This window comes from Limulus polyphemus, unplaced genomic scaffold (genome assembly GCF_000517525.1).
Source record: "Limulus polyphemus unplaced genomic scaffold, Limulus_polyphemus-2.1.2 Scaffold830, whole genome shotgun sequence".
NCBI lineage: Eukaryota > Metazoa > Arthropoda > Merostomata > Xiphosura > Limulidae > Limulus > Limulus polyphemus.
This window is the reverse complement of record NW_013666440.1, coordinates 320,270-337,564: the sequence shown is the minus strand read 5'-3', so window position 1 is coordinate 337,564 and position 17,295 is coordinate 320,270. Positions and strand designations below refer to the sequence as shown.

The 17,295-nt window shown below is 32.1% G+C and overlaps 1 protein-coding gene across 3 annotated transcripts in view; it reads right to left on the bottom strand.

Moving 5' to 3' along the window:
• Window positions 1-17,295, bottom strand: part of LOC106460762 (regulating synaptic membrane exocytosis protein 1-like) — a 146,478-nt gene that overhangs the window by 63,867 nt on the left and 65,316 nt on the right. For all 3 annotated transcript variants that reach the window (XM_022387542.1, XM_022387540.1, XM_022387541.1), the window contains exons 6-10: window positions 15,409-15,532; window positions 14,450-14,511; window positions 13,476-13,606; window positions 5,363-5,493; window positions 2,880-3,045 (exon numbers count right to left, since the gene is read on the bottom strand). In XM_022387542.1, the coding sequence (XP_022243250.1) occupies window positions 2,880-3,045; window positions 5,363-5,493; window positions 13,476-13,606; window positions 14,450-14,511; window positions 15,409-15,532 (614 nt within the window). The remainder of the gene's footprint in view (window positions 1-2,879; window positions 3,046-5,362; window positions 5,494-13,475; window positions 13,607-14,449; window positions 14,512-15,408; window positions 15,533-17,295) is intronic.

Below are 17,295 nucleotides of genomic sequence, written 5' to 3'. Positions count from 1 at the left end.
CGTTATTAGTGGAGATAAAATTAAAATTAAAAGACAATGAAATGTTAGCAACGAATTTATACATTATTATTAAAAATATGTATGAATCCTTATTTCATAAATGTCATTTTATCACTGATATGTTTTAATAACATAAGTCATATATATTAGGCCCAGTAGAAAAAGCCTAATATTGAAGAGGTGCGGTGTAGTATTAAAATATAATTTAATACCAGAAAAACACGAGATGGGGTAATACTCTGCGTGGCTAATGAATGGTTCTGGAGTAAAAACAGTGAACTGAAAGTAACGTTCCACAAACCAAATTCGTAGCATAAATTGTGTGCGAAATGAACTGATACATGCCTAACAGACGAAAAATAACATTAATGGTAAGTCTTCTTGGTCGATAATTTAGAATTACGTCATAGATAATGGATAACTACCACAGTACCAGGTTCACAAGACTTGCTATTATTATTGTGCCAGATTTATAAGGCCAAAGATATATTTATGCAAAACATATGTTACGCATATCACTAATGTTTATAAGCATATACAGCATTTTAAGGAAGACTGTACGATACCTAAGTTCTTTGATTGTATTTATCTTCTCTGTGTATTTGTTTTTTATTAAGTGCTATCGTTATCTTACAACATTTGCAGCATTACACTAGTACAGGGGTCGGAAACCTGCAACTCTCTGGCTGTCTGCTGTGTCCATCGAGGGGAATGAGACCCATAATTTTAGTTTTGTAAATCCGGATACTTTTTTTCTTAGGTTAGACTGTTAGGGCATATTGCAGCTCTCGAAATATTTTGGTCTTAGACAAATAATAAAAAAAACGTATCTTCTCTGAAGAGTTGCCGACCCCTTCTCTAATACGAAATCACACTCGTTCATCTATAACTCGTTTGACTGTAACATTAGGCCTAACAGTTACACAACATACAGGTATCGAAAATTGTTTATTAAATTAACCACATCGAGAAACTATATGACAAAAATTCATTTGAATCTTTCAGAATTTTTTCGCTAGAGTAATTATTACATGACATAAGAAAGGTAAAAAAAAGTTTATGATTTTAATTACTTAAACTTTTTGTTTGTTTTTTAGCTTAGTTCTAAGTTACTTAGGCCTAATTCTGTTCTTTCAAGCACTTATCAAAACAAGTACTTTACTGGCAGAATAAGAAAAAAACAACAAACTAACAAATGTTTTTCATTTAAGTGTATTTATCTAGTGTGAAAATCACACCTACGTTTATTTCATTTCGATGCCCATTATAAATTTAAGGGACTAAGGGAAAAATTCTTACCTTACAAATCTGTTGACATTCTTTGAAAAGGTTACTGCTTATGTAGATAATGGTAAGTTAGCTAGTTCGATATTTATTATAATTAAAACCCATCTACCATTTATTTGCCCAACTCACTAAATGATCTAAATCCTTTTGTAAATCAGCAGCATCCTCTTCACAGCCAGCAACACCCAAGACCTTAATATCATCTTCAAATTTAAGTAATCTGTTGACCATTCCTTCATCTATGTCATTTATATAAATCAAAAAGAGCAAAAGTCCTAAAACTGAACCCTGAGGTACCCCACGTCAATACAGTTTGACTTAACTCCATTTATAACAACCCTCTGCTTTCTTTGTTTCTTCCATCCAGTTACTCTTCATAACATGGGACCTATGGATCCATCTTGGCTGTTCCATCCTCAAAACTAAATTAAAATGATTAAAAATAATAATAATACAAAAATTTAAACCCAGCCCTTTTCATTCATATATTTATCAAGCTTTTTCTTAAACTCACTTAAATTTACTGCCTCTACAACATCTGAAGGCAACTCATTCCAAAGGCCAACCACCCTGTTAGAAAAATAAAACTGTCTTAGCTAAAGATGACTCCTACCTTGCCAAAATTTTATTTGTGTCCCCTAGTCCTACTATTCTCATTGTTAAATATAAAAAAAAACATGATACATCAACACTATCAATTCCCTTTACAATCTTAAGCATCTCAACCAGATCCCCCTAACTCTTCTTTTTTTAAGAGAAAGCAATTTGAGAGATTTCAGCCTCGATCATGTTATTTCTCTTGCTGAAGTACTAATAATTGCTTCACTTTGATTTCTAAAACAAAGTTACATAGCATTAAAATCGAGACAATGGGATACATAACATAATATTTATGGGAACTTCATTAGGTGTCAGCTCAGTGAGCATTTGTCCTTAGCAATGGTAACTATGGTGTGACTAACTGGCAGAGTGATTATCTAATGTTGAAGGGGTAAATTGAGTTACCTGACATTATTCTAAAATAATGCATGTAGAAGACTGGTATTTTTAGTAGATTTTAAAATTTAGTAAGTAAAAGTAGCAAGCTGTATGTAAATCTACAAAAACTTTACACCTTTTACTGCTAACAAATAAATAAAAAAATATCATAATCAGTAAAAATTGTTATTATACATAGGATAGTATAAGTTGATTCCTGTAAGTACACTCTTTGTTAAAATAACTGTTACTCCATTAAAAAACTTACACAGGGTGAAGAAAAAGTGACTATACAGTTGTTTCATTTCAAAGATAGTTTAATTTCTAGCTATTGCCATAAAACAAATATGAATTAAACAAGTTTACGCTGTTTTTGTAATATTTTCTTTAGTACCAACCATATAATACCAACATTCTTACAGTATAGTACCAAGTGTATAGTTGCTTTTGTCCCACCCTGTATATATATATATATATATGTATGTATTTGGCTATGCTGATCTAATAAGCAGACTGCAATGTTCTTACTGACATTCTTGGACTGAATTAAATCTAGAAGATCAAAAAAATGTATTTAGTTATGCTATTAAAACTAACAGTTTATTTATCCTTACTTCACCCAGAAAATCATTAGCACCATATCTGTCATAGTCCCACACAGTGATTTCCAAGGCTCTTGTTTTCAAATCTGACCTCCTTAGTGGAGAATACACAAAGGTTTGGTTCCACTTGGGTTCGCTGGCATTAGCAATAGTCTTTGTTCGGCGTTTACTTTTCTCACTTGAAAATATACAATCAATTCAAAATGGAAAAACCATAAACATATGTTAAAATAATGTTTAAAGTACTTTCAAAGTATAAAATAGCATAATTTTTTTTCTTGAAAATTATAACTTATATATATATATATATGTAACTTATATATAAAATTATATCCTTAATCTCTCTTTTAAGCTTCCTCTACTCCGAGATTTTTGCATTTTCATTAAAAATCTTAGTGGTTTACAAAAATAGTTCTGTTGCATATTGCTATCCTCAGCTATTTAATCTCCATTCAACCTAAATGCATAGTAAGTATTTAGCAGATTAATTACACAGTCAGTGTTTATACTTGCTTTTGATTATTTTGAGCCCCAAGGACCCAAACACCTGGAAAAAAAAAAGGTCCTCCTACACTTTTACACAAAATATAAAACATCAGAATTTTCAATTTTCTCATTTATAACTTATTAACTGGAATAACATTTGAACGTTTTCTACATTGCACTGGCTTGTCTATTATGTTTTTCATGATATTCCCACCATGAGGTCCTCCTCATCAGGAATTACATGATTTTAAGTGAAGATAGGTGGTGTCATGTCCAAGTCAAATTGTTGTAAAGCAAACTGTGTAAAACAGGACAAAACATTTCCACAATGCCAAATGAATTAATATGAATGTAATGTCAAATCACAGCAAAGTTCACATAAAATATCTCAATTATATTGGAAACACTAAAGTAATTTTAGCAGCTACATCTGCCGAGATGCATTATAAAGCAATGTTCTTTCTCTCCAAGATTAAAATTTGTTCATTTACACTTTAATAACACTTGCATAAAAAATACATTTTCATGGAATAGCAAATGCTTCAATATCTGATTTTCATTTTTAAAGGTTTCCAGTGGTTCAGAGTAAGTGCAAAAAACAAATACTACAACATGTACTTCATTTTCAAGCATGGAATTCAGTATTATGACACTTACAGAAATTAAGCTACCACATCTGTTTCATCTTAAAGCATGGTTTATCAGTGTTTCAAGGCAGTTACAATAATGAAGTCATAACAAATGTTTCACTGTCTTCAAGCACTATTTCTCTAATGCCTTATGGTATTTGCAACAACAAATGCTACAACACTTGTTTCATCTTCAAGCAGAGGTTTCCAATGTTTCAGAACACTTTCAAACATTAATGCTATAACATCTGCTTTAAATTCAAGCATGGTTTCCCAGTGTTTTATAGTACATGCATCAATGAATGGTTCAAAACTTGCTTCATATTTGGGCATGGTTTTCAGTAATTCAAAGCACTTGCAACAACAGATACAGCAGCACCTGCCTCATCTTCAAACATAAGATCCCAGTATATTGTATCATTTCATACACTGAATATTATAAATGCTGTAAAAACTTGAGCATAGGTATTAATCACTTAAGTTATGCTATAACATTGAAACATAGAAGTTATATACTGTGCTTTGAAGTAAAAGAAAAGTTATTAAATAAGCAGGCTTTTCTCTGGACTTTACGAGTTTTTATTTTTCCTGTCTGTGGCTTGAATTATTATTTTCACAGTTTTATACGTTGTTTTTTTATTTGATAGTTATATTTTATTGATATACATACATACTCCAGTCACTTAAACTGGATCACATCACTAAATATAATTTTAATATTGAGGAATATCTTACTATAATGAATCAATGTTTATGGCCGAAATTATATATATATATATAATTATATAATAGTAACTTTGACAATATATACAATGTAGCGCCATCTATTAAATTGCACCACAAACAACAATCCATAAAAAAATTTCACACTTTGCGTATTCAAGATTCAGACAATTAGAAAAATAACTACGATTTGTGCAACAACCAATTCTTTATCACAGAACATAATTTTAAATAAAAGTACTCTCCTCACAATAAAAATACGACTTTCACTAGGGCTGTACAATAAAGGGTACTACTTTTAATATATAAAAACATTACATTATATATATCAGCACAATCTGAACACTTTTTTTAGAAAATACTCACTATAAATTTTTTCAATGAGTTATGAATATTAAAATTAGTAATTACGAGCGAAAACAGCTGCCGCTAGTAATTTTAAAGCAAGCAACTGTTTACTATAGAAGCACAAAGTAATTATAATGGAAAATACTGACTAGCATGCATCAGATTTTTAGTTTATAATAAATAAAAGATGCAAAACAAATTAAGCCTATTTGTTTGTAATTTGTAAACAATGTTAGCACAGTTGATATTTTGAATACATATATGTAAATTAAAATTCTAATAATAAATTTTTTAGTTTTGGAAACTCACCTTCTGTCTGGAAGAAGAAACATTTTAACATAAGGATTGCGGGCTTGTTGATTAGCCCTAGGGGTTAGCCCTGCTGCACTTACAATTGTAACTACTAGTTGGAGAGCTGTGACATCATACCAGAGTTTCACCTGGAAAGATTAATGAAATTATATAACTTTATTAAAATATAAAAATCTTTAATTAAAAATCACTCAGGAGATAAAACATTATTAAGTATAAAAAGGTTATCTTAGGTGTAGAAAAGACTACACTTAGTATGTGGATTTAAGGCTATCCTGAGATCGTCAATCCTCATGAAATATTATTGAGACTATAGCCAAAAATAGTGTTACTATAGAAAGTAGGAAACTGATTATTTAATGCATTATATCCTTTTGGGTTTTAATTTTCTTATGTATTGATTTATGACTTAGGCTACACCTTGTCAGTTTGCTTTATACAATTGGCTTCATTAAGTATAAAGATTATGTTTTATTTCTGATGTTTATTTTATTCTAAATATTTGATCAGAAGTTACTAATAATTAAGTATAAATCAAGTTTACTTATAGAATAGAGTAAATTTGCCTTATATACTAAAACAGAGTTAATGGCAAACATACCAAAATGATGATTCCATGCATTCTAATCTTGAGTTTTCCTGTACATTAATTTTTAAGATTATGTGTACTTCATCAGTTAGTTTTATAGAATTGGATTCATTAATTATACATAACTTTTTACTTCTGACCTTAATAGTTAGTTTTCTTTTTACTACATATAGATAAAGTTTAGTTATAGAATAGACTGAATTAGTTATAGACAAGATTTGACTTGAGCAGATGAGTTTCATTACTGATAAAGTTATGCTTTCAAAATTGTTTTTCTTGCTGAGCTTCTATGTAGCTTATAATCTATAAAATCTTACATTATTATTTGAAATTAAAAATAAATAGTAAAACAAATATAAGCAAAATGTATTCAACCATGGATAGTGTATCTGAGGTGAAAGTTCTTGAATTATATATATCAATTAACAAAATTAGTCAATTTGCTTACAAAACTAGACTTCTAATCAAATTTTTCGTTTGGTTGTGTCTAAGTCATAATTAGTGTAATAACAATATAAAACCAAGTAAACTCATGCAAAATTAAGTTTTATTTAGCCCAAAATGCAAGTGTTTAATAATTAGTGAGGTTGAAAAACTGAAATTATCAAAATAATAGAGTGAATAACAAGTATCTAATTTCACTTCTTTAGAATATGTTTCAGGAAGAGCATAATATTTTTTTCATTAAATGGTGTGGTTGAATAATTTAAATTTAAATTTCTTATATGCAAAATTTAGAAGCATAATAATAATAATAAAATGAACTTGAATACTTTTATGCTGTCTCAACATTTAAGTTTCACTTTGAGTGCAATGTAGTTCAAGATAAATGATATCAAAATATAAGCCCCCCAGTGGTGGGTAGAGCACAGATAGCCCATTATGTAGCTTTATGCTTAACTTAAACAAACAATCAAAATATAATAAATGTAAAAACAAAAACAAATACTTCAATGAAAAGAATAGTGCATATTTTTCATTCATTGATGATTTGTAAGTAGTAAAATAAGGTACAATAGTTTTACAAAATAAACGTTTCACTATATTTCCTTGCTCATATTGTTTTTAATAAAAAAACTGACAAATCAAGCTTCTTACTTTATACTTTTTTTATAATAGCTTTAAAATATTTATACACAAGACTGAAGCTCTTATAAGCATATAGAAATCATAGGTGGTGTTAAAAAAATATAGTCTAAAGAACAACTACAGAAGTTGCTAGCTGAAGCTGTGGAATATGAATATGTCATGCATTCCTATGTTCTTTATATGTGCAGGTTTCACATAACATATGATTGAGAAAGATGTTAAATTGAGTGCATTATTGCTACCATTGTTTCTTTGTTCTAGAGTGGATAATACCTGCTCTGACCAGTGGAGAGTGATACTGTTGCAAAACTACACGTTGTGCAAGGATGTTGACAATAGTGTCCTTCAGAGGCCATTCAGGTGATATCTAGAGGTTACGGACTTACCTATGTTGTAATGAGAGTGACCAGTTGTGGGTAGAGCTAGCACTCTGGATAAATATGATACCTTTTTTGTAAACTAAGGAATGCAACATTTAGATCGTCTGGTAGATAAATTCAACTTGAACAGATGAAAATAGAAGATCCAATAAAAGTGATCATCCTATATAAGTTACAGCAAGTAAATGCATCGTATTTGTGTTCTATTGTGATAATAAAGATTGCTCATTTTGTATTTCACTTTGTGCCCAATCTCATTATTCCACTTAATATCACGACTCAGTTAGTAAATGATTCAGTATTACTTTATGATTGATATCTTAATAAAACCTCCAGTTAACATGTGGACCTATCTGATAGCTCAAAGGTTGACTCAGCTTTCCCTGGACATACTACAGAGTAAACAGGTAGGAGAAAATTTTGGTACCATGACAAGGATATCATTATTGCAGTGGGTGCTTATATTGTATTGCCCTTTACTTGAACTCTTGTGCATTATATTTGAAAGGCTTTTATGTTAAAGAAAATGTCACTTTCTACAACTAGAAGAACATAATACCAAGAAGGAAAGTTGGTCACTGAGGGTGAATTGTTGGGTCTAGAAGTTCTCTCCTAGATGTACAACTTTCACCAATGCTGTGAAAGTCCATTACTTAAATGTTGCTACAACCAAATTGACTCATAAAGGAAAGCTAGGACTGCCAATATCTGGTTCATCCAGAACAACTGTCCAAGATTTTCCCCTGAAGATTATCCTTAGTGTGAAGGAAACAAAGACAACTGAGGATTGTCACAGTAGTATGACATCTGGTGGGTCTCAGACTAGGTGGGATGGTCTGTATAGGACTCCTACTTCTGCCAACCACAGTAATACAACCCCAACTCTGGTCAATGTCACTTGAAAAAATAAGAGAGACTGATGGATAATGCCTGCCAACCACAGCTATCTCACCAGCAAGTGAGATGACAGGTAACAAACAGCAAGGTGAGAGGATTATGGGGCAGTAATAAGCCTCCCTGAACTGGGAGGTATACTGTCAAGATAGACTTGGACCTTGGCGAAGCTTGGGGTTGAGCAGAATGGATGGGCAAGCTGCAAAGTGCACTTGTTGCTCTGCTACCCTAGACCCTAGAGTAGAAACCTACAGCTCCTCCTAGCATCAGGGTCATCCCAGACAGCCCTACCAAACTGTATACACCATGATGTGCTCACAATATTGTGAACATTTTAGTCAAGTGATGGCTGGGATGTTGGGGAGGATAATGTCTGATTATGACCACTCTGCTAACATTTAAAGGCATGGTGAAACAAGATTTGGACTGTTTTGTGAAGTGTTTCATTAAGGTAACTGCCTGGAATGGCTGGGGTACAGGTTCTGAGTTTTAGACAGCCCAGCCCTAGATTTCACTGAGGAAACAGTCATTACTGAGTTGTGGCAGAAGTTTGACCCAATAGAAAACAGAGCAATCTATCAGGTTGAGTTGAAGGTGCAGAAGAGGAATACCAAAGAAAGCTTGACTGCTTACATGGATGACCTGCAAAGTAAAGCTTACCCTGCAATGGCTTCAGTAGATTGCAAGGAATTTCACAGAAGGGCTACACAGTGACACAATGCAATCTTACCTGGTTTTGAGAGGTCTTATTACACTTACTGATGCAGTTTATGTTATGCTGTGATACAAAGCAGTAAGTTTGAGCCAGTCTCAAAAGAAGAAGAAACCTGTAACGACAGCTACAATGATTTTACCTTAGGCAGATCTTCTTTTCCAGGTACCCATGTTGCACCAGGTTTGAACCCAGTCAAGGGTCAACCATTCACACATCCCAGCACTGCAGTGCAAATATACTAGTATCTAGTGAAATATCTATTGAATAGGTAGGGCTATTCAGATCTTCCCATGGTTTACATGCCACAACCTATATCTCTGCCAGGATGTCATCCTGGGAGGGATGAGAAAAGAGATGTGCAAATTTGACAGCTCACAGGTAATAGTACTTTACTAAATTATAGTTACATAGCAGTAGCTTTGGAAGGTAACTCAGGATTGTTAAGAAGTAAATTGACCAGGAGCCAGAGGCAGTATTTTGCAAGTTATTAGTATATCTGACAATGTGTAATGGAGAGATAAATATGTGTGGCAATACATGTCTAAATAAATACATGGGTGTAGTCCTACATGCATATAAAAACACTGCATGACTTTGTGATATGAGGTCAACAATGTTTAATAACTTATAAGGTATTGTTTGAAAATACAGTGTGCCTGTCATTTTTCATGAGTACTCATGAGAGAATGTTAAAATTTCAACATTGAAATATTTGGCAGGTAGTGAATTTTCATAGAAGGATAAGAGTAATGGAGAGACTAACACTGAGTCTAATATAAAAACAGTTTCACCAGTTATTTCTTGGCTAGAGTACAGCAAAATATTTTGACTGGATTGAATCAAAATGTTCGTGTAGGTAGAATTATCAGCAGTATATGAAATTAACAGAGAGTATATCATAAAAAAATATATAAACCTGGTGTATCCATTGTTTTATTTGGTTTTGATAAAATATTTTCAATCATGCAGGTTAAAATACTTAGTAAGACACAGTTTTATAAATTTTGAAATTGTTTCATTAGAAAACAGAGTATAACATTTAAGAAAATCCAGACTGTAAGTATACTAGGGGTAGGTGGAAAGTAAAACTCGTGTGGTGAAACTTTGTAAATCACAATACAACTAGTACTAAACATGTAACTGGAAGAAGGTCCCTAAAAAGAAAAGATGATCAAAATATTGTATTAGTGCATCGTAATGACAAAACGTAAGGGTTGGTATTGTCTAACCCAAGACAGCTTATGTGTATATGACAATTTTTGCAATCTTCACTCCATTACTTTCTTACTGAGCTCAGGTCAAAGTGTAAATGTGCTGACCATTGTCATAGAAATTGGCAACAAAGGATAGCATGGCTAAAATGGTGTTGATCAAGTGGAGACCTAATGAAGTCTGTGGACTGAGAAATTCATTGGTGACATAGATACATGTCCTATGAGGGACTAGAACATGAATATATATGTGAGCCCTATAGAAATGTCACTTGATCAAGGTAATCTGTTGATTACACTGTCATCAAAGGTTATTTTTTGAGGAGAGTAATGGTTGTAATCAGGCAGTTATGACTGTTGTCAACTTATACACCTAGCTGAACTTTTGACCATATACATTTTCAATCTGGACTTTTCCTATTTAAGGTCAAATTCTGGACCAATTTGGTCAAATGGTCAGTGATGATTTTCATTCTTGTGTGCTGAAGCCTACATTATCTTGGACTGCAATGGAAGGATGAGGTTTTGATAACAAAAAGCAATATACCCAGGATTTCCTCTTTACAGAACAATTAACATTTGTGGCTGACCTCAAGACTCTTGGAGTTGGTGTGATGTTTGATATGGCAATACCTGTTGATGACTATTGCTCACCTACATATCTGACTTAGGGGACTTCATTGCTTCAATTGTAAGGATAGCTCTGTGATCCTCAAGAGCTGAGCTGCCCCATTGATTTTGTAGAAGCCGAAAGAACCAAGTCCACCTTGGATTTACTGATACCAGAAGAAAATATGGTTAGTGTACTCAACCCCATTGGCAGAACTGACTTTACCGGTACCATTTTACCAGAGTATATCTATGTAAAGAAGGAGTTCCAACAGTGACCAAAGCAGCAAACCCACCCATCAAGTGTCCAGGGCCAGGACATCATTTGTATCACTGCTTTGGAGGATCTACTGCTAGGATTGAGATGAGAAGAATTGAACCTTGTGCTTACTGTTGGATGAGGTGTATATATCTTGTTCTATGTCTTCAGTAATTCAATCTAAAATGTTGTATATATATATGTGTGTGTGTGTGTTTTTATTATTTTGATTCTATCCTGTATTTCTATTTCTGTTGAAGGGTTCCTTCTACATTGTATTTTTAATTTTATAATTTACCTTAATGGATTTAATTCATATTTTAATTGCATAGTGTGTTGCATTAAAATTCTTTTTATATGTGTTTCTATGTTTTGTAAAGGATTTTGATTTAATACGAATAGGTCACTGATTCTGTAAAGGGTTGTCTGGTGTTGTAATGTTAAAAAATCAATCTACCACGTTAACTATGTTTTAATGAAATTTATTGAAGCACCTTATATGTTCTGATTTATAAAGGATTTATTTTGTATTTAGTGAATAAACATACATTATTTATATAAAAGGTTTGGCTTATTCTAATGTGTTTGAGTCTGTTAAATACAGTGTTAAAAGAATATTTGATTATGTATTGCATTTCTCTGTTAAAGGTTTTTCTATGTTTTGTTACATTATATATCACCTGAATATACCACAAAGCTTTTGAGGGTACCTTAATCCTGGTATCATCATAAATAAATATATCTCAAAGCTTTTCTAGCATTTAAAAGAAAGAGACATACATAGATGAAAAACCTTAAACACTATACGTCATTAGATATTTTGTTCATTTTTGAAAACTTCAAAATGGTAAATCAGATATATCCTTTATATTGGCTAAAAATATGAAACATTTATCATTTAGGTAAAAAAAGGGATTACATGTGGTTGTCTGAGTTGTTAAAAAGTTCCTTAAGAGTAATAGTTGATAGGTTAGTCCTTAAACTCAGTTGCTAGAGCACTTTTTGGGTGTGCAAGAGGTTTTGAGTTTTGATCCCACTGAAGATAGTTGCAATTACCACAGAAAGGTGGCCAATACAAACTAAATTAGGATAAAGAAAAGTTGGAAAATGTGTTGGCAATATAACTTTAGGTAGTTTGCATTTGTTAGTTCTTCCTTTTATCATTAAAGTTTCATCTACTGACTATATATGCATCAATATTTATATTAGTGATTAAAGAGATATGAATTCCTCTAATTTTGTATACTTTTAGGCATATTTTACAGCTGAAAAATTATACACTATCATCACCTTATACTGAAATAAAGAAATTGAGAGGCCAAGAAACTATAGGTTATAAACACAAAATATTAATATATTGGGGTGTAATATGAAAAAAAAATAATAATTTTTACTTTCTACAACTTTTCTCCATTAAATGAAAATTTTGTGACTACTGATACGTACACTATCAAACTGTGTCTGGGATAAAATGTTTTCTATCTTATAGAATCACTGGTAATAGTCTAGACTCAAATGTTCTTCAGTTAGCCAATGTATTATCACATTTAATACTGAAAACTCTCTTTTGAAATTCATATCTTGCTTATACTTAAAATTATAGAAGAAAAGGTAACTAAAAAAACTTTGAAATATGATCACTACAACATGAACATACAGTAATTACTATAATTTTCTTAAAAGTTCAAGAATTTTTCTAATATAACTTTCAGAACAGTCAAATAAAAAAATGAGATGTTTTATATTGTAATGGCATGCATACTGCTGTCCTTTGGCCTTATATTAAAAGTGGTGCAACAATGTTAAGTTCAATAAAAAAGGTACTTAGAAACTGTTTTAGTGTTATAAAAATATTGTTTGATTACAGAGATGATCCTTGTTTTAAGGTCATATAAGAATAAGGCAACATAAGTAGGACTTTATTTAATTCACAATTTCCATCTTTTATAGAAATCACTTTGAACAGTAGTTCAAAACACAAAAGGCTTAAGAAATGGAAAATACATCAGTTAATTATAATTAGTACAGCTTAAAAAAGCCTAAGCTCTTATCAGCTAAAAAGATTTAAGCTCTTGTTTAATAACAACTCTTCTACTCGAATTATCAACTAGTTCCACTGAAACTGACTTGCTTAAGTTTTATTTAAGCTTAAATTAACAAAAGTGGAACTACTATTTAAACATCAGATGTATCTTACCTGTATCCTTCCGCCTACCACTAATGACTGAGATTTAAGCTCTTGTTTAATAACAACTCTTCTACTCGAATTATCAACTAGTTACACTGAAACTGACTTGCTTAAGTTTTATTTAAGCTTAAATTAACAAAAGTGGAACTACTATTTAAACATCAGATGTATCTTACCTGTATCCTTCCGCCTACCACTAATGACTGAGGACGTACACGAACTGTTTCAGGGGAACCAGGTGATGTTATGGTGACACTAGGTCTTCGATCTTTGATGGAACTGTGCATTCTGGGGTCTAAAGTTGTTTCTAATAGAGTACAATAAAGTGCTATCATTACAGATTATTTTCAACAAAATTGTTCTTGCAGAGTACTATATTATATTTGATTAAGTCCTAGAGAACCAAATATGGATATACATTTCAGACATAGTTGTTTCCTGCCATCTACCTAACAATTGAGGATAACCTTTCTTACTTTGTAACAAAGAATATTCATATGTCACTGGGCACATGTATGACAACTACAACTGAGAACTCAATTTTACATTTTAAATGAAGAGCAAAAAATTATAATTCTGTATTTCTGAAAATATAAATTGTTTTAAAAGAAACAATAAGTAGTAGTGGGCTATGACAGACTCTTTGAGCAACCATACAGGTTTTAAAGATTTGCTAGGAGGCCTCAAGTTGTTCTAAATTAATAAACCTAGTCCTGAAATAAACATCTATTGATCCAAAATTAATAAAATTATCATATGTGTAAAATAATATCCTAAACATCAAAATATAGTGAAAACACTAAGTTAAATTATAATGGACACTGTAAAAAAAAAACAAAGGAAATATGCAGTTAAAATTTATCAATACTCTAGCAGAACAAGTGATAGGTTTCAATAAAATGCAAAACTACTTGCTCATTTTCTACCTTATAATGTGAAGTGTAAACATTCTTATTTACAACAAAATATCTATAACTTATTTTAAAATTTTACTACGACATTTTCTGACAAAAATTTCCTATTCAAATACAAATTTAACTATTGTTTATCATGTTTGTAGTCTTTCCTGCCAATATACAAACATAATACTTCTAAAAGAAATCAATATTTAACCTCTTTATTTTATAATGTTTGGAAACATATTTCTCACCAGAAGGAGCTCCTACAAGTCTTCTTATGGCTCTTTCTCTTAAGTCCACTCGTCCAACATCACTAAGTAACAGAAAACTGAACTTAATATCACTAACCTTTGGTAAGACAGAGAGCTAATTCAGCACTTTGAACAATGTTTTGCTTTCCCTCTAGTCTTACACTGCTAAATTAGGGACGGCTAGCGCAGATAGCCCTCGTGTAGCTTTGCGCGAAATTCAAAAAACAAACAAAACAAACAAACTTCCCTTTTGAAATTTTACTGATGGTGGCTCAGCAGTAAGCTTCAAAATTGATGTATAGTTGCAGTGTAGATAGCCCATTGTTTAGCTATGTGTTTAAACAAGAACAAACAAATTAACCATAAAAGCTAGAAATGTTTCCATTTTACATATTTGTTTTCTAGTCATCACCACCCACCGCCAACTCTTGGGCTACTCTTTTACCAACGAATAGTGGGATTGACCGTCACATTATAATGCCCCCACAGCTGAAAGGGCGAGCATGTTTGGTGGGACGGGGATGCGAACCCGCGACCCGCACAAAAGGGAAGAATGGGTATAAGTTAGAAAACCAAGTTTGTTTCAGTGCACCCAAAGAACTAAATATTATTGAATTTCCTTTTGTTCTTTATGTAAGAGTATAATTATACCAGTTAGTTTTGATATTAATCATTAATTATTTACCAGATATCATGTAATTTGTCATGGTATGACACAAAATAATGAAATTCCAAAATTGTCAATGGTTGCTAAAATCTGAACTTCAGATTGTCATGATTGTTCTTATAATTGTAGCCTTTTTGCTCATTTTATTTTATATCAATCATTTATATAATTCTTATTATGATAGTTTCTGTAGTTTGACATAAATGTATTTATAAAACAACTGAAATTAAATTATAGCATTGCTAGTTTTGAAATGTTATTTTACTGAAAAGTTACAAGTTGTAGAGGTTACCTGAGAGGTCTACAAACAATTAACTCTACTTGGGGTTCTTGCCTAGATTCTGCTATAATATCATAGACTTCTTCATAAGTCTTGCCTTGTAAGGAACGCCCATTCCACTCTAGCACTTCATCACCTAATTCAGATTAAAGAATTAATATTACATGAAATATACCTTTAAAAAAAATAGACTAAAATTATAAAGTATTCCGGGTTGGAGAACACAAATAAGGAGTGTTAATAAATTTTTATTCTTAGTAATATTCAGAATTCCATATTATTATAGAACGTGGAAAAGATTTTAAAAATTATTTGAATAAAAATTAGTGTTTTTCTCAATTTATTTATTTTACACTTATCTGAATCCACAGCAGTGAATCCTTACTGACCAAAGGATATAGAAGCATGGTAGTAACTAAACTTTAAAGAATGTAGTTTCACTAATAAACTTGGTTCTTTGATAAAGCCTTTTTTATACATCAGAATATCATCAGGATAGGTTAGTACATTGAAGCTAGTTGGACTGTCAAGGCAGACTAGATCTATGGTGTAAATGTTGAAGAGGATTATAGATAGTGGTAATCCTTGAGGTAGACAAGTGTTTATGGTGATCCAGTCTGATTGCCAACTTCTGATATTAATGATGCACCTTATGGCAATTGATGCAGTTACAACCCATCTTACACATATTACACTGATGTCTATTCTCAGCCTTTTTTCAGCCAAAAATTGGCTTTATGAAGGCATCAGCCCATATTTCAGGGATGCTACCTGTTGCTCAGCTATGATGATGCTCCAAATCTAATTTCAACAGGTTGACTTCTGTAAGCTTCTCAAAGATGAAGATTCTAACACCATTTGGATCTGGAGCTTTATCTTTAGATTTATTTAAGACTCTCTGTATCTTGCCCAAGCTTCAATATCTGCATTTAATTTAAACTCAGATAGCTGTAGCATGAGCCACTCCTGCATATCATCATGGTCACATTGGTTAATGTATCTGCACATGAAGGCCTACTCTTGGTCTTCATCTATTTGGAGTGGGTTATCATAGTCATTGTAAGTGAATTACATCATCATGTTTTGGATTCCTGTGTCAGCCATAAGCTGGTGAAAGTGCAAGAATGAAGTGCTTATGAGAATGGCCTTATTCCATAGTTCATAATTCATTCCATTTCATGTCATGAGCTTTGGAAGCTTATAACATGTAGAAAGTACAGGATCTATTCTGTGTTAACCTTGCCTCCCCTGCTCAGGTTGAATCGAGTTTTATCTATATAAATTCAGCCAGGGCTTAAATGCATGGTTTCCAGGCTTTATCAGTATCACTATTTTACCTATATGGGGTGTTACTTTTGTAGAAGTTGTTGATTTAACTTTGCTCAATAGTGGAAAGATGACTAAGGATACAAGCACTACCAGAAAGCTTGACATTATTGTATGGATTTTTATGCTGTTTCACACTGTGAAAGAGCTTGTTGTGCCTCCAAATGTGATAGTGGTGATCTAAGATATGTATATAGTCTAGAGCATTGTCACTTTCTACTGAAGTGACAGAATCAATACACAAAACAATTTTCTGTCCACAAATTAGGATGCACTTTGTTGAACAGTTTTTTGTCTGAGCACTGGTGATGTAATTATGGACATTCAACAATTCAGGTTCTAAATTGAATTGTCTTCAACACAATGATGGAAATAAAAGTGATTAAGACCAGCTGTGTGGCTGGAAAACTACAGTTAAGCCATATCTGAAGTGCAGAGATTCCTAAGTATTTGAAATCAATGGCTGAAGAACTCTGTGAACTGCTTATATAATTTAATTAAGTAGTTATGGCACAATAGGTGAAGACCATTCAATAAAATAACTGCCACAAAGACTTCCCTGGAACACCAGGA